The 17406-nt window shown below is 42.1% G+C and overlaps 1 protein-coding gene across 4 annotated transcripts in view; it reads left to right on the forward strand.

Moving 5' to 3' along the window:
• Rgs20 (regulator of G protein signaling 20) overlaps positions 1-17406 on the forward strand; it is a 104894-nt gene that overhangs the window by 85493 nt on the left and 1995 nt on the right. For all 4 annotated transcript variants that reach the window (XM_076924431.1, XM_076924432.1, XM_076924433.1 and 1 more), the window contains 3 exons: positions 5230-5381; positions 11409-11492; positions 17101-17335. In XM_076924431.1, coding sequence (XP_076780546.1) covers positions 5230-5381; positions 11409-11492; positions 17101-17335 — 471 coding nt within the window. The remainder of the gene's footprint in view (positions 1-5229; positions 5382-11408; positions 11493-17100; positions 17336-17406) is intronic.

Genomic DNA, 17406 nt, shown 5'->3' on the forward strand with positions numbered 1-17406 from the left:
AATAGGGTCCATGTGTTAGTTAGACAGTTGCCAGTATTTGCTGCTTGTTGTGCTGTTGTTTTCCCGGTTAGACATCAAACCAAGCGCCCAGTGCCAGTGTTAGGTAAACACTGTAAGCCTGAGACTTCCCCAGTCCTGTGTTCGAACACTCATGTTCTTTCACCACTTCTGGCTTCTGGCTTAGCTCTCATATTTCACCACGGCTCAGCTGGGTATAGTGTAAATGACCACTAAACATTTTAGCACATAGCCATTGCTAAAACTCATGCCCATTAATTGAGAATTTTTGATAAACTGTTAGCATTTTTTACAGAAATAATCTATGTATTTATGTGCACTTCTTTATAGAAGTTTTGCATGATTTAAGATGTCACAATTGACAAACCATATGTACAAATTCTGGGAAACTATACAAGAAGTACTAATAACACAGGAAGATTAAGTAGGTCATGATTCTAAAGCAAGACTTCACAGTCAGAACTGAGACACAAAACACTGAGAAAGGAAAGTGGGAGAATTTATAAATTAGAAAGCTAAGATTGAGCCACGCCTTTAATCCCAGCCCTTGAAAGGCAGAGGTAGGCAGATCTATGTGAGTTTGAGACCATCCTGGTCTACAAAGAGAGTTCCAGGAGAGCCAGGACAATACAGACTCTGTCTCCAAAAAGCCACTACCATCATCAATAATAAATAAAAAATAAAATAAGAAAAAGCTACGCTCATAGAGGTACAAGTGAGTGCCATCACCAGACAGTATTGAAAACGGAGCAGCCGGGCGGTGGTGGCGCACGCCTTTAATCCCAGCACCTGGAGGCAGAGGCAGGCGGATTTCTGAGTTCGAGGCCAGCCTGGTCTACAGAGTGAGTTCCAGGACAGCCAGGGCTACACAGAGAAACCCTGTCTCGAAAAACAAAACAAAAAAAAATGGAGCAAGAAACTACAGCATTGTGTTACTGCTTTATCCACTACAGTGAGCTCAGAGAGAGCCTTCGCATCCTGCTTATTTTTGTCAACTTGATGTAAAGCTAGTCATATCCATGAAGAGAGAGTATTAATAGAGAAAATGTCTCCATACGATCATACAATTGTCTGGTAAGCAAGTCTGTGAGGCCTTTCCTGACCTCCTCATGCACCAGGATACACACACACACCTTTGAAAGGATCAGGAGATAGACGTGGTATGATCATGTGGAAATAAAAGTCTCCAGAAGGACTTCTGAAGCCATTAGATCAGTTAGAGTAGTACAGTATTATTAAATTTCTTAAACTCCAAAAAATAGTAGTAAAACACAGAGAGGTAATAGGTGGAGCACAAGTGGCTTACTGCAGCAGCAACATTGTCTGAAAGTCGTTTGTGAGTAAGTCTATAAAAATGTGCAAGAGCTGTGCAAAGAAAACTAAGATTACACAAAAGTGGTTTGTGTGACTTGGTATTTTGTGCACTAATTAGGTCGACCCTGTGTTGTGGATACTGGAGTATGAGGGCCTGGGAACTCTCAGGCACCCCTTTCTCCCTGTGTGAGTATGGGGGCCTGGGAACTCTCAGGCACCCCTTTCTCTGCTAGAATCTTGAATTGGACCCATAGTGAATGATGACGGTGTTTACTGATGACAACTTCTTGGCAGAAGCCCTGTCGCCTGCCCATGACACTCTTTGATAATGGCTTAGTTTGGGTTTTATTGTTGTAAAGAAACACCATAACCAAGGCAACTCTTATAACAGAAAATATTTCATTGGGGCTGGCTTACAGTTTCAGGGGTTTAATCCATTATCATCATGGCAGGAATCGTGGCAGCTTGCAGGCAGACAGTACTGGAGGAGCTGAGAGATCCATATCTTGATCCACAGGCAGCAGGAGACTGTGCTCCACACTTGGCATAGCTTTAGCATAGGAGACCTCAAAGCCCACCCCCTCAGTGACATACTTCCTATAACAGGGCCACCCTTTCTCCAACAAGGCCACACCTCCTAATAGTGCCACTCCCTATGGGCCAAGCATTCAAACACATGAAGGGGCACATTTATTCAAACCACCACATATAGGATGCAGGTACACAATTGCCTGTACCAAGTGGCTCACCTTTTACGGGTACCTACCGGTCTCCAGCCTTTTCATCTTGTGCCTCACGGCCTTCAGTAATCTGTACAATCCGGTCTTTGTTAAAGGGGTCTAAGCAAAGACCTTCCCTGAGATTCTCCTCTGCCTGCTGTTGATGCTGATAGCATCCAGCCTCATCCACCAAGGCTGCATCACCACCTACTCCATCTTCTCCACGCTTACTCTGAACTAAATTAACAAGATCTCTGCGCTGAACCAGGCAATAACTTCAGTTGTCACACTAGCCAAAATGACTCTGTCTTTAAAAGCAAACAAAAAACACCATTCTTGAGCATTATGTGTAAGAATCCTTCCCTGTTCTGGGAAGCAATTAAGGCTTTTTAAAAAAATAAGGCAATAGTACCAAATAGCTGGCTGGAGTTCTTTTGTTTACCTAGAGATCGGGGGTAGTGAAGGGAGCTCTTCATGTACTAGGCTTAGGTAGTGTTTGTACATTTCCATGTTTGACAGCAGCCAATGCCACAGACAGGCAGGAGCAGCAGTAAGCAATACCCTCCAGTTTTACAGCACATGTGCAGGTCTGGTATCTCAAGATTCCTCAGCTGTTAGTGTTACAGTGCCCAGGCCTGGGGTGTCAGGACCCTTGGTTCCAAAAGTTTGACAGATGTTGTGAACTTTTCTAACTGCCACGGCCTGTAGTTTTTCTTCTCTGGGTCTTTATAGCCTTTGACCCTTTAGTTTTCTCTTCTCTTTTTCTCTCTTCTTGCATCCCTCTCTCCCTTCTTTCTCTTCTTCTTCCTCTTTCTTTTCTCCTTCCTCCTCCTCTTACTCCTCCTCTCTTCTTCTTCCCCTCTTCCTCTTCATTCTCCTCCTCCTCCTCTTCCTCCTCTTGTTCTTCTGTCCCTCTTACTCATATACTGGTTGCTGTTTTACAATGTTTAACTGCCTCCTGTTGCTATGGCTACTGCTATAGTTGCCACCTTTTCTCCTTCTGCTTCAGTCTGCAGCTGATCTTGCAGCTCTTTGCACGTTGAAGCAGTCAGTGCTGTCAGCACTTGAGTTCTCCAGCTCAGCCTGAAGTTGTTCAGCTCCGAATCTGCTGCTTGTCATGGTGGTGTTCCTGTGACTCTGCCTCATGTACCACTGCTCCACTGTTTCTGCTGCCTCTGCTGCCTTCCTTTCTTTGCCAGCTCAACCTCAGTCTCCTAAAAGTAGGCAAGAAGAGACTGGCTTTTGATTGCCATAGGGGAGACAGCACAAGAGGGTTTCCTCTGGATCACTTGGTGAGCTGAACTGCAGGGTTGAGTTGCTGCTGAAGAGATAATATACACCAGTCACCAAGTGTTTCATGCACATGAAAGTCTGTTTTCCCACCAGTCAGAGCGCTGTCCCTTTGCTTGGCCACCAGGGGCATGTTCCTCTCTGGCCTGACTCAAAATGGGTCAGATCCATCATGATAGTTCAGTACCAAGTGTTCAAAACAGGTCTGATTGGGGCTGGCCCTTCAGGAGAAGAAGCAACAAGTTGTGATTGCTTCCTAGGAGTTTTTTCAAGCATTGTCTTCAAAATTGCTAGTATTAGTCTAAGGGTGACTTAGCCGACTGTCTGATTGTCAGTCCTTGGCTGAGGCATCCAGGGCACGGCAGAGAGTCTACATCTGTTGGAGAGTCAGTGTCTCACCTGCCAACATTTTTTTCTTGATTTACAGAAAAATAAACATGAAAAGAATGCTTAAAGTAAGAACATATCAACATTGATTTTGATTTTAACCATATTCTCCACTGCTTTAGTCTATGCTGAAAACCTGCCAGGCATCCCAGAGAAAGGTGGATTCTCCTCATTGTCTCCAAAAGTTGTATCAAAATCTTTCAGAACATGGCTATCTGAAGATGTTGAGCTGTAAACATCTTTGGGAATCGTGCTGGCTTACCCTTACGCCTCAGTGTCCTAAGTGAAAGAAGCTGGTGTTGGTCTGTGTTTCTGTTGCAATGCCACAGATGAGCTGAGATCCCGGTGTCTGGTGTTTCTACTCTAGGGACATTTGAGAATCTTTCTGTCTTAAAACCATCTCTCAGTGGTGCCCATAGAACATAATAAAGAATTTGGCAAATATCTCTGCCTCTTCCTTCTGATGAACAAAGCTACACAGTCTATAAACCTTAACCTACTTAATCCAGGTTAAGGTGTTATGGAGTGGCATCTTGATATTGTGAATATAAAGGGTCGGGAAGCCGTTTGATAGTTCCCTTTACTATTCTAAAGCTTACATGCTAAACTAATTTTTTAAAAAAGCCAGATGCCATCCTTCATAATTAAGGCTTAGGCAGGAGCCTGAACAACATAGCAAGACCTCATTTATGAATGAATGAATGAATGAATGAATGAATCCATTTGCATATAGGATTATATCACACTCAAAGGAATAAACAAATCTAGTACTTAATTCTAAAGTCCTACTTAAGATGTGTGTGTGTGTGTATGTATGTGTGTGTAATTGCTATCAAAAGCAAAATTGAGTATAGCACAGTTCTCCTTTCTTGTGATGTTTGTATGCCCGCATGTCACTTGATCTTCTAATCTTCAACAACAGCAATGAAATCTAGGATGAAGGTCATAGATCTGTCAGAGAGCTTTGAACCCATGGACAGGTTGCTCCAAAGACTGGGCAGGCCCCAAGCTGGCTCTAGGTCTGGCTTCGTGAGAAATACTAAGCAATTGCTACATAGTGACCAGTATTCTTAGTGCTACCCTGATGGAGGGAAGGTAGGGTTTTTTTTATCAAACACCACATCCCTACTGAAAACACTAATAGAGAGCATGGATCTGGCTTTAGACCTGAGCCACGCACCACTGCCTCCTCTGAGTGGTCTTGAGGGGGCCTGGCGAGTGTGGCTGTAACCAAGCAGTGACCTCTGTGTAGTCATTTGTCTCCCTTAGTAAACTACCTAAGGGCAAGCCTGTTCTCCATGTCACTCCTGGAACTTCATACCCTGTTCCATTAACTCTGCTAAATAATGTATCATCAGAGTCTAAGCACATTTCACCAGTTTGCAAAAAATGGTCTCGATGTTATCACGTGGTGTCTTCCCTGTGAGCCAAACAAATGAAAACCTGGGTTTAAGACACGAGAGCACTACATCTAGGTCCAACCGATCTTTTTCTTTTGCAGCCTGTGGGATCTGAGCAGACGGAAATGCGGATGCGGCAGATGTGCGGTGGAAGTGAGACCCAGGACTCTGTCCCAAGCCAGCAGCAGGGCGTAGGTGGCCGAGGCTCCAATGCCTGCTGCTTCTGCTGGTGCTGCTGCTGCAGCTGTTCTTGGTAAAGTTGGGAGCTTTTGACTAAGGTGCTGATTGGGAGGGTTTGAGTACAGCCTGTATATGATACATCTAGCAAGTGCGGTTTGGTTTGACTTGTTTGTAGCCCAGGCTGCCCTCAGAAGAACCTTTGTTTGTGGTCAAGGAGGACATTCAACTCCTAATACAGACACCGCACCCCCCACCCCCCACCCCCACCCCCCACCCCCGTCTTTATTCCCCACATGCTAGGATTACAGGCTTGTGCCATGTTTGGCCTGTAAATGTGTTTTAGACAGCTACTAGGTGTCTAAGAAAGACATAGATACATATATATGTAGCAAAGGACTACATGTAATTGTTGAGAAAGTTATCAACACTTCAGATTAGGCTAGCGTAGATTAACAACTAGAGAACATGTAAAACAGTTATGAGCACAAGTTAATGTTTGGGTGGAAACCCTGCACAGATGGCTAAAAAGGCCTTCATGTTATCTAATGGCTTTGTGGAGGATATGGAATTGAAGATTTATCTTTAAAATGAGCGTTATAAGGCCTGGACTTTTTATCAGCTTTTGCTTTCATGTTGCTAGTCTTGTTTTTTGATAAAGATAAATGACAAACTATATACTTAAAATAGAGCCAGAAATTTTAAAAATATGTAGTTTGCTTAGTAAAGAGAAAACCAAAAGGATGTGTGTGAAAGCCACAGAGGCTTGAATGTAAAGTATCCATGTCTTTGGCACACAAGGGTAGGCTTAGTGACAGCCAAATTGGGCATCACTTAAAAATTTCAAGTCTAACATGATCATTATTGTATGAAGATGTGTTGCTCACACATGATGTGTATATGTGGGCTTGTGTGGCACAGCCCATGTGTGGAAGTCAGGAAAAAAACACACTAGAGTTGATTCTCTCCTTCCACATTTACATGGGTTCCAGGGATCAAACTAAGGTTCCCAGCTACAAGAGCCTTCACCCACTGGTATCCAAATATAGAAGATTTATATATACATTATATACATATTATATACAAATCTACCTTGAAACGTAAAGCAGGTCTAGGCAGGGTGGTATAAAATTATTATCCCAGCTACTTGAGAGGTTGAGGCAGGAGGTTTGACTGAGCTCCTGGACAAGAAATAGAGGCTAGCCTTGGGCAACATATCAAGTCTTCATCTTTATTTATTTTTATTTTATGAGCATTGGTGTTTTGCCTGCATGTATGTCTGAAGGTTCCAGACCCACTGGAATTGGAGTTACAGACAGGTGTGAACTGCCATGTTGGTGCTGGGAATTAAACCCAAGACCTCTGAAACAGCAGCTTGTGCTCTTAACCACTGAGCCATCTCTCCACAGCCCCTCAAGTTTTCATCAAACAAAATAACATAAGACCCAAGATAAATTCCAAGTGTCTTAAAGGCCAAGAAGAAAATGCAATATAGTGTCTTTATCACTTTGATACTGAAAAGGATCCCCCCCCCAGTCTCTGTCTCCCTCTGTCTGTCTCTTTGTCTCTCTCTTCTCTCTCTCTGTCTCTCTCTCTCTCTTTCTCTCTCTCTCTCTCTTTCATATTATATCCAGACTGCAGTCCTTTCCCTCCTTTCCTCCCAGTTCTCTCAGTCCCCAACTTCATTTCCTTTTAGAAAAGGGCAGTCCTTCCATGAATATCAACCAAACATGCCATATCACATTAGATGAGATGACCGAGCAAGAGGAAAAGAGTCCCAAAAGCAGGCAAAGAGTCAGAGACAGCCCTGCCCAACTATTAGGAATCCCACAAGAAGACCAAGCTACCCAACCATAACATATGTGCAGAGGGCGTAGGTCAGACCCATGCAGGCTCCCTGACTGTCGGTTCAGTCTCTGTGAGCTCCTATTGGCCCAGATTAGTTGATTCTATGGGTTTTCTTGTGGTGTCTTTGCCCCTCTGGCTTCTACAATAGAAAAGGATTATTTTCTTGAAAATAAAAACAATAACTACAATGAAAAAATCTCCTGGGGCTGAAGAGATGGTTGTTTTTCCAAAGGACCCAGGTTTAATTCCCAGACCTAAATGGAAACTCTCAAATCTCTGTAACTCCAGTTATAGGGAGAAGCCAGGAAGTCACCCTCATATAGACATGCATGCAGACAAAACACCAATACATATAAAATAAAAATAAATTAATTGAAATATGCTTTAGAAAAAAGATTTTTTTAGAAACAAAATAAAAAAATTTAAAAGGAGAAGGAAGAGTAAGAAAAATAAGGTGAAGAAGAGGAAGAAGAGGAGGAAGGGGAAGGGAGAAGGGAGAGGGAGGGGAAGGGAACGGGCAAGAGCAAGGAGAAGAAGAAACAAAATGAATCCTAAATTTGCCATTGCTGTAATCCCAGACTTGTAGCGTAGCATCTGTGGAAACAGGCGACAGTTCCTTGGGGCTCACTGTGTGGCCGGCCAGCCTAGCTTCAACCAATGAGAGACTTGTCTCAAACAATCAAACAAACAAACAAATACTAAAGGTAGGTAGTTCCTGAGGAATGCCATTTGACTTTGTCCTCTGGCATTCACTCACACACACATACACATATATGCTCACACACAGAGAGATAAGTAGTAAAAGAAAAAAAGGTAAGACATACCTAGACAAGATAATTAAAATGTTCTTAATAAAGAATTCATATCCAGAATATATGAAGAGTTTCATGACATAAAATAAATTACCAAAGGAAAATCAAGCCAATGAAATAACACAGAAAAGATAATCTATATGTGTTCCTGCCAACAAGATTAAGATAAATGCAAGCCTGACATAGTGGCACACACCTCTACTACCAGCACCTGGAGAGGCAGAGTCAGATCTCTGTGAGTTCAAGGCTAGTCTGGTCTACATACAGAGTTCTAGGACAGCCATGACTACAGAGAAACCCTGTTTCAAAAAAAAAAAAAAAAAGCAAGTTGAATATACACCCTTCTAAATATGTGCCTAGAAAACCACCTAATAAAAAGTGAAGCACATACAGAAAACACATCTGTGAGGATTTGCTATGACATTAGTCTCCATGAGAAAAAATGCAAAGGAGTTTCCTAGTTCACAAACAGGAAGTCAGTGGATCCATGCCTCATGGTGTCTTCGTGCCTTTGTCATTTCAACTCATTTGCTACAGTGGGGAAGCAATTACAGAGCAATGGATGCAGTAAGAGAACTCTTAAATGCCATCCAAAAGCATAGGTGTGCACAGTAGCGTCACTATGTCACTATGGGCAAGAATGATGAACGAATCAAGCTTGATGGTTCTCCCTAAGGTAGAGAGTAGGGGTACACAACAAAGTCTATGTGGGTTGAGAAGAACTTTTCCCCAAAATTAATAGATTCATAATTATCTCAAAATATAATGTGTTGTTTTCCCATCAGTGGAAAACAACATAATTTTCCCTGACTTTTTTTTCCAGCATTTTCTTAAGAGATGTTTGTGTTGGTATACATAGTAGAGCAAATTTTCTAGAAAGAGAACTAGCACTAATTTTCTCAGCTCCAACGACATTTTTCTCAGAATTCCAGTCCTCTAATAAAAGGGAAGTACTCCGATTTTTATTCTCTAAAAAACAAAGGTTCTAGCCACTGGTGAACTGCTTCTGTAAATAGTGCTTCACCTGTGTTCAGGTAAGGAACTGTAACTCGCTGGGCCACCAAGCAGTAAAAGGGGCATCCGAGGAGACAGACTGGTTGGAAAGAGGAAGGGGGTCCAAGGGAGCAAGAAGAGGACAAGGGAGGGTGACAGGTGGACAGGATCAGCATACACTACATGGACGTGTGAGGTGTCGGCATGTATTATTAGAATACGCTAGTGAAAGTGCTAAAATTTAATTTTAACCTGGAGGATGTCCATCCCCCTCCCTTCTCACTGAAAATGGAAGCCCCTGAGTCTAATACTGCATTGCTAAGGTAATGCCAAGCACTATTCTGGCTTGTAGTCCTCACCCTCCTCTAGGGTGACAGCCACAGTAGACCCCATTAACAAAGTGAACTGCAAGAATATCCTCTGTGCTTTTTCCCTGGAGTGCACCATCCCCTTTAAACTGTTTCTGCTTTAGCAAAATAAGATGGGAAAAATGTCAAAGCGTGAGCAAATTTTGCATGATTCGGTTCACAGTATAGCTTCCAATTCTCTTTGTAGCCTTGTGTCAGAGTCACAGTTCCGTTTCTCTTTGCTCTTTCAGACTCACTGTTCACTCATGTGTTCTGTTTACAAAGAAGCCAGAAAGTCAGGCAGGATAAATGCTCCCCCAGACAGGATGCAGCTCCAGTACCTTTCAAGGGTTTTTTTTGTTTTGTTTTGTTTTGTTTTGTTTCATTTTTTAAAACCATTATTTATTGAAATGCTTTAGCCTTAGCATCATAAAAGGAATAAGTCAAAAGGATTCCTGAATGTTTAATGATTTTGCCTTTACAGAAAAATAGATCTCTCTCTCTTTCTCTCTCCCACCCTCCTTCCCTTCCTTCCTCCCTCCCTTCCTCTCTCCCTCTTCCTCCCTATCCCAAGCTAAACCTTTAAAAGTTGATTGCTAAAAGCAGGCTGAAAGACTTTTTATAAAATAAAGTGTTAAGGAGATGCATAGGAAAATGACCAGAAACACTAATAATACCATAGCAAAACAAAAAAACCTCAATCATGAATGATAAAAATGTATCTTTAGAGGTAGATGGGACTGTTCCGTGGCAAACACATGCTACACATGCAGGAAGCACTAGGTTCGCTCTTCAGTACCAGACATTATTTTAAGCTGTTGGAATGCTGAAAGGAACCTGCTAAAGGCAAGAGTAAGGCAAGGACATCACAGTTGCTACCACTGTTTACCATCATGTTGTGGGCATCAGCTAAGAGGAAGCATAGAAATAGAGCCTAGAACTTACAACAGAAGAGAGAAAATCCTCCCTATGTTTAGATGCCGAAAAACACCTCAAAAGTCCCAAAGAGCCATTATTAAAATGACGAGTAAAGAAGAATAGAAAGTCCATGAAAATAACTATTATTAGAGCTCGTATCTAAAATATACAAAGCAAATAAGATAAAATATATAAAGCTGCCACAGTCAAGAGTGCTGGCTTGCAGAGGACATAGCCTCAGCTCCCAGCATCCACAGAGTGGCTAACAAGCATCTGGAACACATGTTCCAAGGGATCCACCCAATGCCCTCTTCTGACCTCTGCAGACACCAAGCATGCTTGCATTATGGTACACAGACACAAATACAGGCAGAATACCCATGTACATAAAAATAAAATCTTTAAAATGCATAAAGCCAGTCATCCCAAAAGTAGAAGACAAACTGATATTTAAATATCAAGGAGTAGAAAAACACAGGTCTTCAGAGAAAATGTGTGACAGATAGTACTGTATGGAAAGCAGCTCTGCACCACCAGTCAATAGTGAAATGCAAATCCAAATCACGAGACATTTCTTACCCACCAAGCTAACACTGTTGAGCAAAGATCTGAGACATTCTAGAAGGAGGGTGCACTGGTGCAGCTGCTCAGGAAAACAGACTGGGAGTTCCTCAGATGGTAAGAAGGACTCGTCTGGCTCACAGCTGTGGGTACAGAACATTCTGGCACTGTACCCTCACCAGCCCCCCACATCCCCACTGCCTGTGCCCTTCGCCTTTGCCTTCCGCATTCTGGTTTTAAAGGTGTGTGTCACCACCCCTGACTTGTTTTCTTTATTATTAATAAAATTGTAGTTTTATTTTTGTGTGTGTGTTCTGCCTGCATATATGTTACTGTACCACATGTGTGACTGGTGTCCACCAAGGACAGAAGATATCCAATCCCCTGGAACATCGCCTCCACATGGGTACTGGGAACTGAACCCCTATTCTCTGCAAAAGTGTTTTAACCACTCTGCCATCTCTCCAGCCTGCTTTTGGTTTTCTTAAAAACAACATTTGGGATCGCATTGTCTTAAAAATGCAATTCTGTCTGAGTATCTAAAATTGCCTTTTAAAGTATTCATTTAGAAAATATGTTCCTTCAAATATCTTAGTCAACACGGAGTTGTCTTGTTTATTACAGCCTCACTGTCAGAAACCAAGAAGACCAGAGACCCCAGAGAGCTTCCAATGAACTCAGAACAGCTATTCCAGCGTGGGAAGAAAGGTGAGCTTTTGCATTTGATTAGCTCACAGCAGTGATAGAGGTGCCGGCATCTCCTTTTTGCTTTTGGCATTGTAAGTTTCAACAGAACACAGGCATTTTCACCTAACTACCATTTAATAACATCAGATCTCAACGTGGCTTTGAATTTCCACTGCAGAATTCCTTTTCATTTATTTCATAACGGGGAAGAAAAGTCAACCCACTCTTCAGTTTCAATGGTGAATCACAAATAGAAGTTGATCCTTCCTGACAACCCAACTTTGTATTGCTTTTATTTTTATATTTCTTCCCTTGACTGTTTTATTTCTCTTACCAAATTTCCTATTAGCTTATCTTCTTTTAACTATTTTTATATCTATTCCTTATCCTGTTCTTTTTAAAATACTTATTTTATGTATACAAGTGTTTTGCTTGCATGCATGCTTATCTGTATACATGTATATATGTATGTACACTAGGTGCGTGCCCAGTGCCTGTGGATACCAAAAAGGGATGTTGGGTCCTCTGGGCCTGGGATTACAGAAAGTTGTGAGCCACCACGTGGGTGCTTGAAATCAATCCCTAGTATGCAAGAACAGCCAGTGCTACTGAGGAGTTATCTCTCCAGCCCCTTTATTCCTGTTCTTAATATTATGCCTTTATAACTTACACATAACAAATATACAAATAGCATTGTTCAAATAGATTTAAATTAACGTTTATTTTTGCAGATAGAATAACAGCCTATCCAGGTTAAGTAAATTTCCTTTCATCTTTACCTTATATGTATTTGCCCAGGTTTTCAAAGTCTGGGAGATACAGCAACACCCGCTGCCCCACTTCCCACAGTACATGACTTTGTCAGAAGTAACAGGTATCTCATAGACCCCAGGGCAATAAATTCTGTGCCACAGCCACCAAACATTAGGACAGGGTGCAGAAAGCTGTATCTCAACCTGCAGCCTTGCTTGGCCATATTCTATCTCCATTTGTGTGTGTGTGTGCGTGTGCATGTGCGTGTGCGTGTACGTGTGTGAGCAGGGTTAATAAACAGTTTTTGAAGCTCAGCCAATTAAGGGAAGCAAGGCACTTGTAACAGGGTACTTGTGTCCAGTGTAGTTTGGTCTTGCTTTGTTCTAAGTCACATCCAATCAATATACAGAGAGTGATAAAATACCTGCTTTTTGGTGCAGATGCTTGTTAAGATAGAATTTTAAAAAGGCTATATCTTTGGCCAACTATTTAAGTGGCAGTGGCTCTACTTAGCTCTGTCACCATGCTTCCCAGCCAAAGGCCACGTGTACGCCACAGCTGGAAATGGCCAGAGGCCACACTCGGGCCATAACTAGAAACAACCAGCCAGAAACACCAGTCCTGGTACCCGTGAGACAACAGCACGGGAGATGGCTCTGTCAGTCTACCACACTGTCTCCACAAGGGTGGACTGAGCCAAGACCATCCTGTCATCCATGCGGTACCTAGTAGAAATGAGACTCTAATGCTTAAAGATTATCCAAAGGCTTTAAATGTTTGGTAATGCTCAATAAACAAGATGCACACACAATCAGAGGTGTTTCCCAATTTCTAACCTTATGATATAAGTTGTTACCCAGGACGGACCCAGATCTATCATGGCTTCCACATCCTGCCTCTACCCAGCTCCTCTTCTTCCTTCTCCTCTTCCTCTCGTCACTGCTCCCACATTAGCTCCTCCCAAATTACCGAGTTTATGGTAACTGTTGCAGGGGGACGAGGGGAATATCCCTCTACAGATGCTCATAGAGCTGAACAGGTGGCTCCCCATGAGTTCATAGCCCCAGGCCTGGAAGTCTTTTCTCTGACTGAAGATCTGCCCAGGTACTAGGTATTCATGCATTTGGTTGCCTGTCAATCTGCTCAGGTACCATGTACCATGTACTTACTTTGATGCACTTAATGTTATCTGCTAAAGTACTAGTTATTTGTACTTAGTGGCATTTACCACATGTGACTCAATTTGTTGTAATTTTTTTGGTAAACAACATTATATTTGTTAGCAGTTTCTCTATGCTCCACCCAACAGTTACCTTTCTTTTCTTTTTAACTGGATATTTTATTTACATTTCAGATGTTATCCCCTTTCATTATTCGTGCCCCCCCCTCCACCCAGGAACCCTCTATCCCATCTCCCCTCCTCCTGCTTCTGTGAGGATGTGCCCTCACCCAGCCATCGACTCCCACCTCCCCACCCTTGAATTCCCCCACACTGTGGCATCCAGCCTTCATGGGACCAAGGACCTCCTCTCCCACCTATGCCTGATAAGGCCATCCTCCCCTACATATACATCTGGAGCCATGGGTCCCTCCCTATGTGCTCCCAGGCTGGTGGTTTAGACCCTTTGGAGCTCTGGTTGGTTGGTATTGTGGCTATCCTCATGGGGTCGCAAACCCTTTCAGCTCCTTCAGTCTTCTCTCTAACTCCTCCATTGGGAACCCCATGATCAGTTCAATGGTTAGCTGTGAGATCCACCTCTGTATATTTCAGACTTTGGCAGACCTCTAAGAAGACAGCTAGCTATATTAGGCTCTTATCAGCATGCACTTCCTGGCATCCATATCAGCATCTACCTTTGGTGACTGCACATGGGATGGATACCCAGGTGAAATAGTCTCCAGATGACACCTTTCAAGCTGTACTACAGAGCAATAGTGATAAAAACTGCATGGTATTGGTACAGAGACAGGAAGGAAGATCAATGGAATAGAACTGAAGACCTAGAAATGAACCCACATACCTATGGTCACTTGATCTTTGACAAAGAAGCTAAAATCGTCTAGTGGATAAAGGACAGCATTTTTAACAAATGGTGCTGGTTCAATTGGAGGTCAGTATGTAGAAGAATGCAAATCAATTCATTTTTATCTCAAGTCCAAGTAGATAAAGGACCTTCACATAAAATCAGATACATTGAAACTAATAGAAGAGAAGGTGGGGAAGAACCTCGAATACTTAGGCACAGGGGAAAAGTTCTGAACAGAACACCAATAGCTTATGCTCTAAGATCAAGAATTGACAAATGGGACCTCATAAAATTGCAAAGCTTCTGTAAGGCAAAGGACACTGTCAATAGGACAAAACAGCAAACAATAGATTAGGAAAAGATCTTTACCAATCCTCCATCCAATAGAGGGCTAATATCGAATATATACAAAGAACTCAAGAAATTATACTCCAGACAACCAAATAACCCTATTAAAAATGGGGTACAGAGCTAAACTAAGAATTCTAAATTGAGGAAACTTGAATGGCCAAGAAGCATCTAAAGAAATGTTCAACATCCTTAGTCATCAGGGAAATGCAAATCAAAACAACCCTGAGATTCCACCTCACACCAGTCAGAATGGCTAAGATCAAAAATTCAGGTGATAGCAGATGCTGGCCAGGATGTGGAGAAAGAGGAACACTCCTCCACTGTTGGTGGGATTGCAAGCTGGTACAACCACTGTGGAAATCAGTTTGGCGGTTCCTCAGAAAATTGGACATAGCATTACCTGAGGACCCAGCTATACCACTCCTGGGCATATACCCAGAAGATGCTCCAACATATAACAAGGACATTGTTCCACTATGGTCATAGCAGCCTTATTTATAATAGCCAGAAGCTGGAAAGAACTCAGATGTCCTTCTACAGAGGCATGGATACAGAAAATGTGTTATGTTTACACAATGGAATACTACTCAGCTATTAAAAACAATGAATTCGTGAAATTCTTAGGCAAATAGATGGAACTAGAAAATATCCTGAATGAGGTAACCCAATCACAAAAGAACATACATGATAATAAAAGCTCACAATACCCAAGATACAACTCACAGACCATATGAATCTCATGAAGAAGGAAGACCAAAGTGTGGGTGCTTCAGTCCTTCTTAGAAGGAGTAACAAAATACTCATGGGAGCAAATATGGAGACAAAGTGTGGGTCAAAAACAGTTACCTTTCAGCAGCCAGTTGTGAGCCTAGCTTGAGTATAAAGCCTGTCTCTAACCTCTTCCCTAAAAAGAGAAAGACCCTATTTCTCTCTCCTCTTTCTTTCTATCCTTCTCTGTGCCCCTTCCTGTCCTCACTCTGCTTCCTGGCTTCCTTCCCCCAATAAACTTCTTTTTGTACTAGGCCTGTCACATGGCTTGACTGTTCAGTGGGACACCCTGGCAGGGCCCTCTGAGGTACTTCCTTCTGCCACATTTCTAAATTAATTTGTCATTAAAAACTACCCAAACCTGGGTAGTCTAAAACATCAGAAAAAATTTATATCACAGTTCCAAGACCAGAAATCCAAAATCCAGAATATCATCAACCCATTTCTTTTTCCTTTTTAATAATTTATTTTTAGATATACGGGTAGATGTTTTGCCTACATGTATGTCTGTGCACCACATGAGTGCCTAGTGCCCAAGCAGGCCAGACAGGGTATTGGATCCTCTTGAACTGGAGTTATGGATGGTTATAACCACCATGTAGATACTGTGAATCAAACCCAGGTCTTCTGGAAGAGAAGTCAGTGCTCTTAACCAGTAAGCCATCTCTGTAGCCCAAAGAACGATTTCTAATTAAGGTTATATTCTTGGAGTTTGGACTGGTTTTGGGTGACAATTCAATCAGTTAACATTGCATTCAAAAATCAACATTTACCCATAAGGTTTCATAGCCCACTTCCACAGAGCAGTTCAGAAGTATATTGTCCCTCATCTATCTGATAGTTAAAGACTCCTGTCACCAGCAATACCGAAATCTGTACAAAAGCAGAGAGTGAGACTTGAGTCCCACTCGCAGAGCAGGTAAATCTCAGAGACTTAATAAGGAGGAAAAAAGCAAGTCACAGAAGACAATGAATTGGCAAATATATATATATATATATATATATATATATATATATATATATATAGTAGCCACAGAATATATTCTTCAGGGAAACATACAAATATGGAAAATATGTGAAAAGACAAAATATTAGGGATCACTATTATTTAGGCTTTTTCTGATCTCAGTAGAGTTAAAATAAACTCAAAGATTACCAGTAAGCCCAAAGTCAAGCCCAGCCCTTCTCTCAGAATGAGTGGCTTCCCTTAGTGAATAATGCTCTAGCCAAGGACACATTCCTAGCTGATCATTTCATTACCATCCCTCACGGCTTGGATTTATATCATTTATATTCTTTTCTCTCTCACAAATGTTACATGAACCTTGAGGAGTATTTAGTGGACATTACATGGTCGGGTGGGCCTGTGTGAAGTGTGACTTAGTTCCGTCAAGAATAATTGAGAAGTGGATTTTTCATTTCTGTAATTTAAAAGTATTGTCAGATGTGCCCAGATGTAAACAAAGCATGGCCATAAAGTTGGTCAAAAAGATCACAGTGCACTGGGTGTGGTGCCGCATGCCTTTAGCACCAGCGGAGCCATTGGCTGCAAAGCCATTCGCAGGCGTTCATCTTGTATTTTGACAAAGGCTTAAGGAAGTAAAAATGGTGCTCTTCCTTCCCAAATGGACCAACTGTTTGTGTATTTTACATCAGACAGGGAAAGCTATGTGACAACAGCTGGATTCACCACCAGTAACATCTTCCCTTTTCCTTTGACCACTGCCCAGTCCTACGCCCACTCTGGAAGAAGTCTGTGCCTGGGCCCAGTCCTTTGACAACCTCATGGTCACTCCAGCTGGAAGAAATGCATTCCGAGAATTTCTTCGAACAGAATTCAGTGAAGAAAACATGCTTTTCTGGATGGCCTGTGAGGAACTGAAAAGGGAAGCTAATAAAAGCGCTATTGAGGAGAAAGCAAGGATAATATATGAAGACTACATTTCTATTCTCTCCCCTAAAGAGGTATGTTCCACAGAACATGTCTCATTAGAACCATTGCTAAAGTGTCTGTGTCTTGTGTTTGGTCACCTGCT

The sequence above is a fragment of the Arvicanthis niloticus genome, chromosome 25 (assembly GCF_011762505.2).
Source record: "Arvicanthis niloticus isolate mArvNil1 chromosome 25, mArvNil1.pat.X, whole genome shotgun sequence".
Classification (NCBI taxonomy): Eukaryota; Metazoa; Chordata; class Mammalia; order Rodentia; family Muridae; genus Arvicanthis; species Arvicanthis niloticus.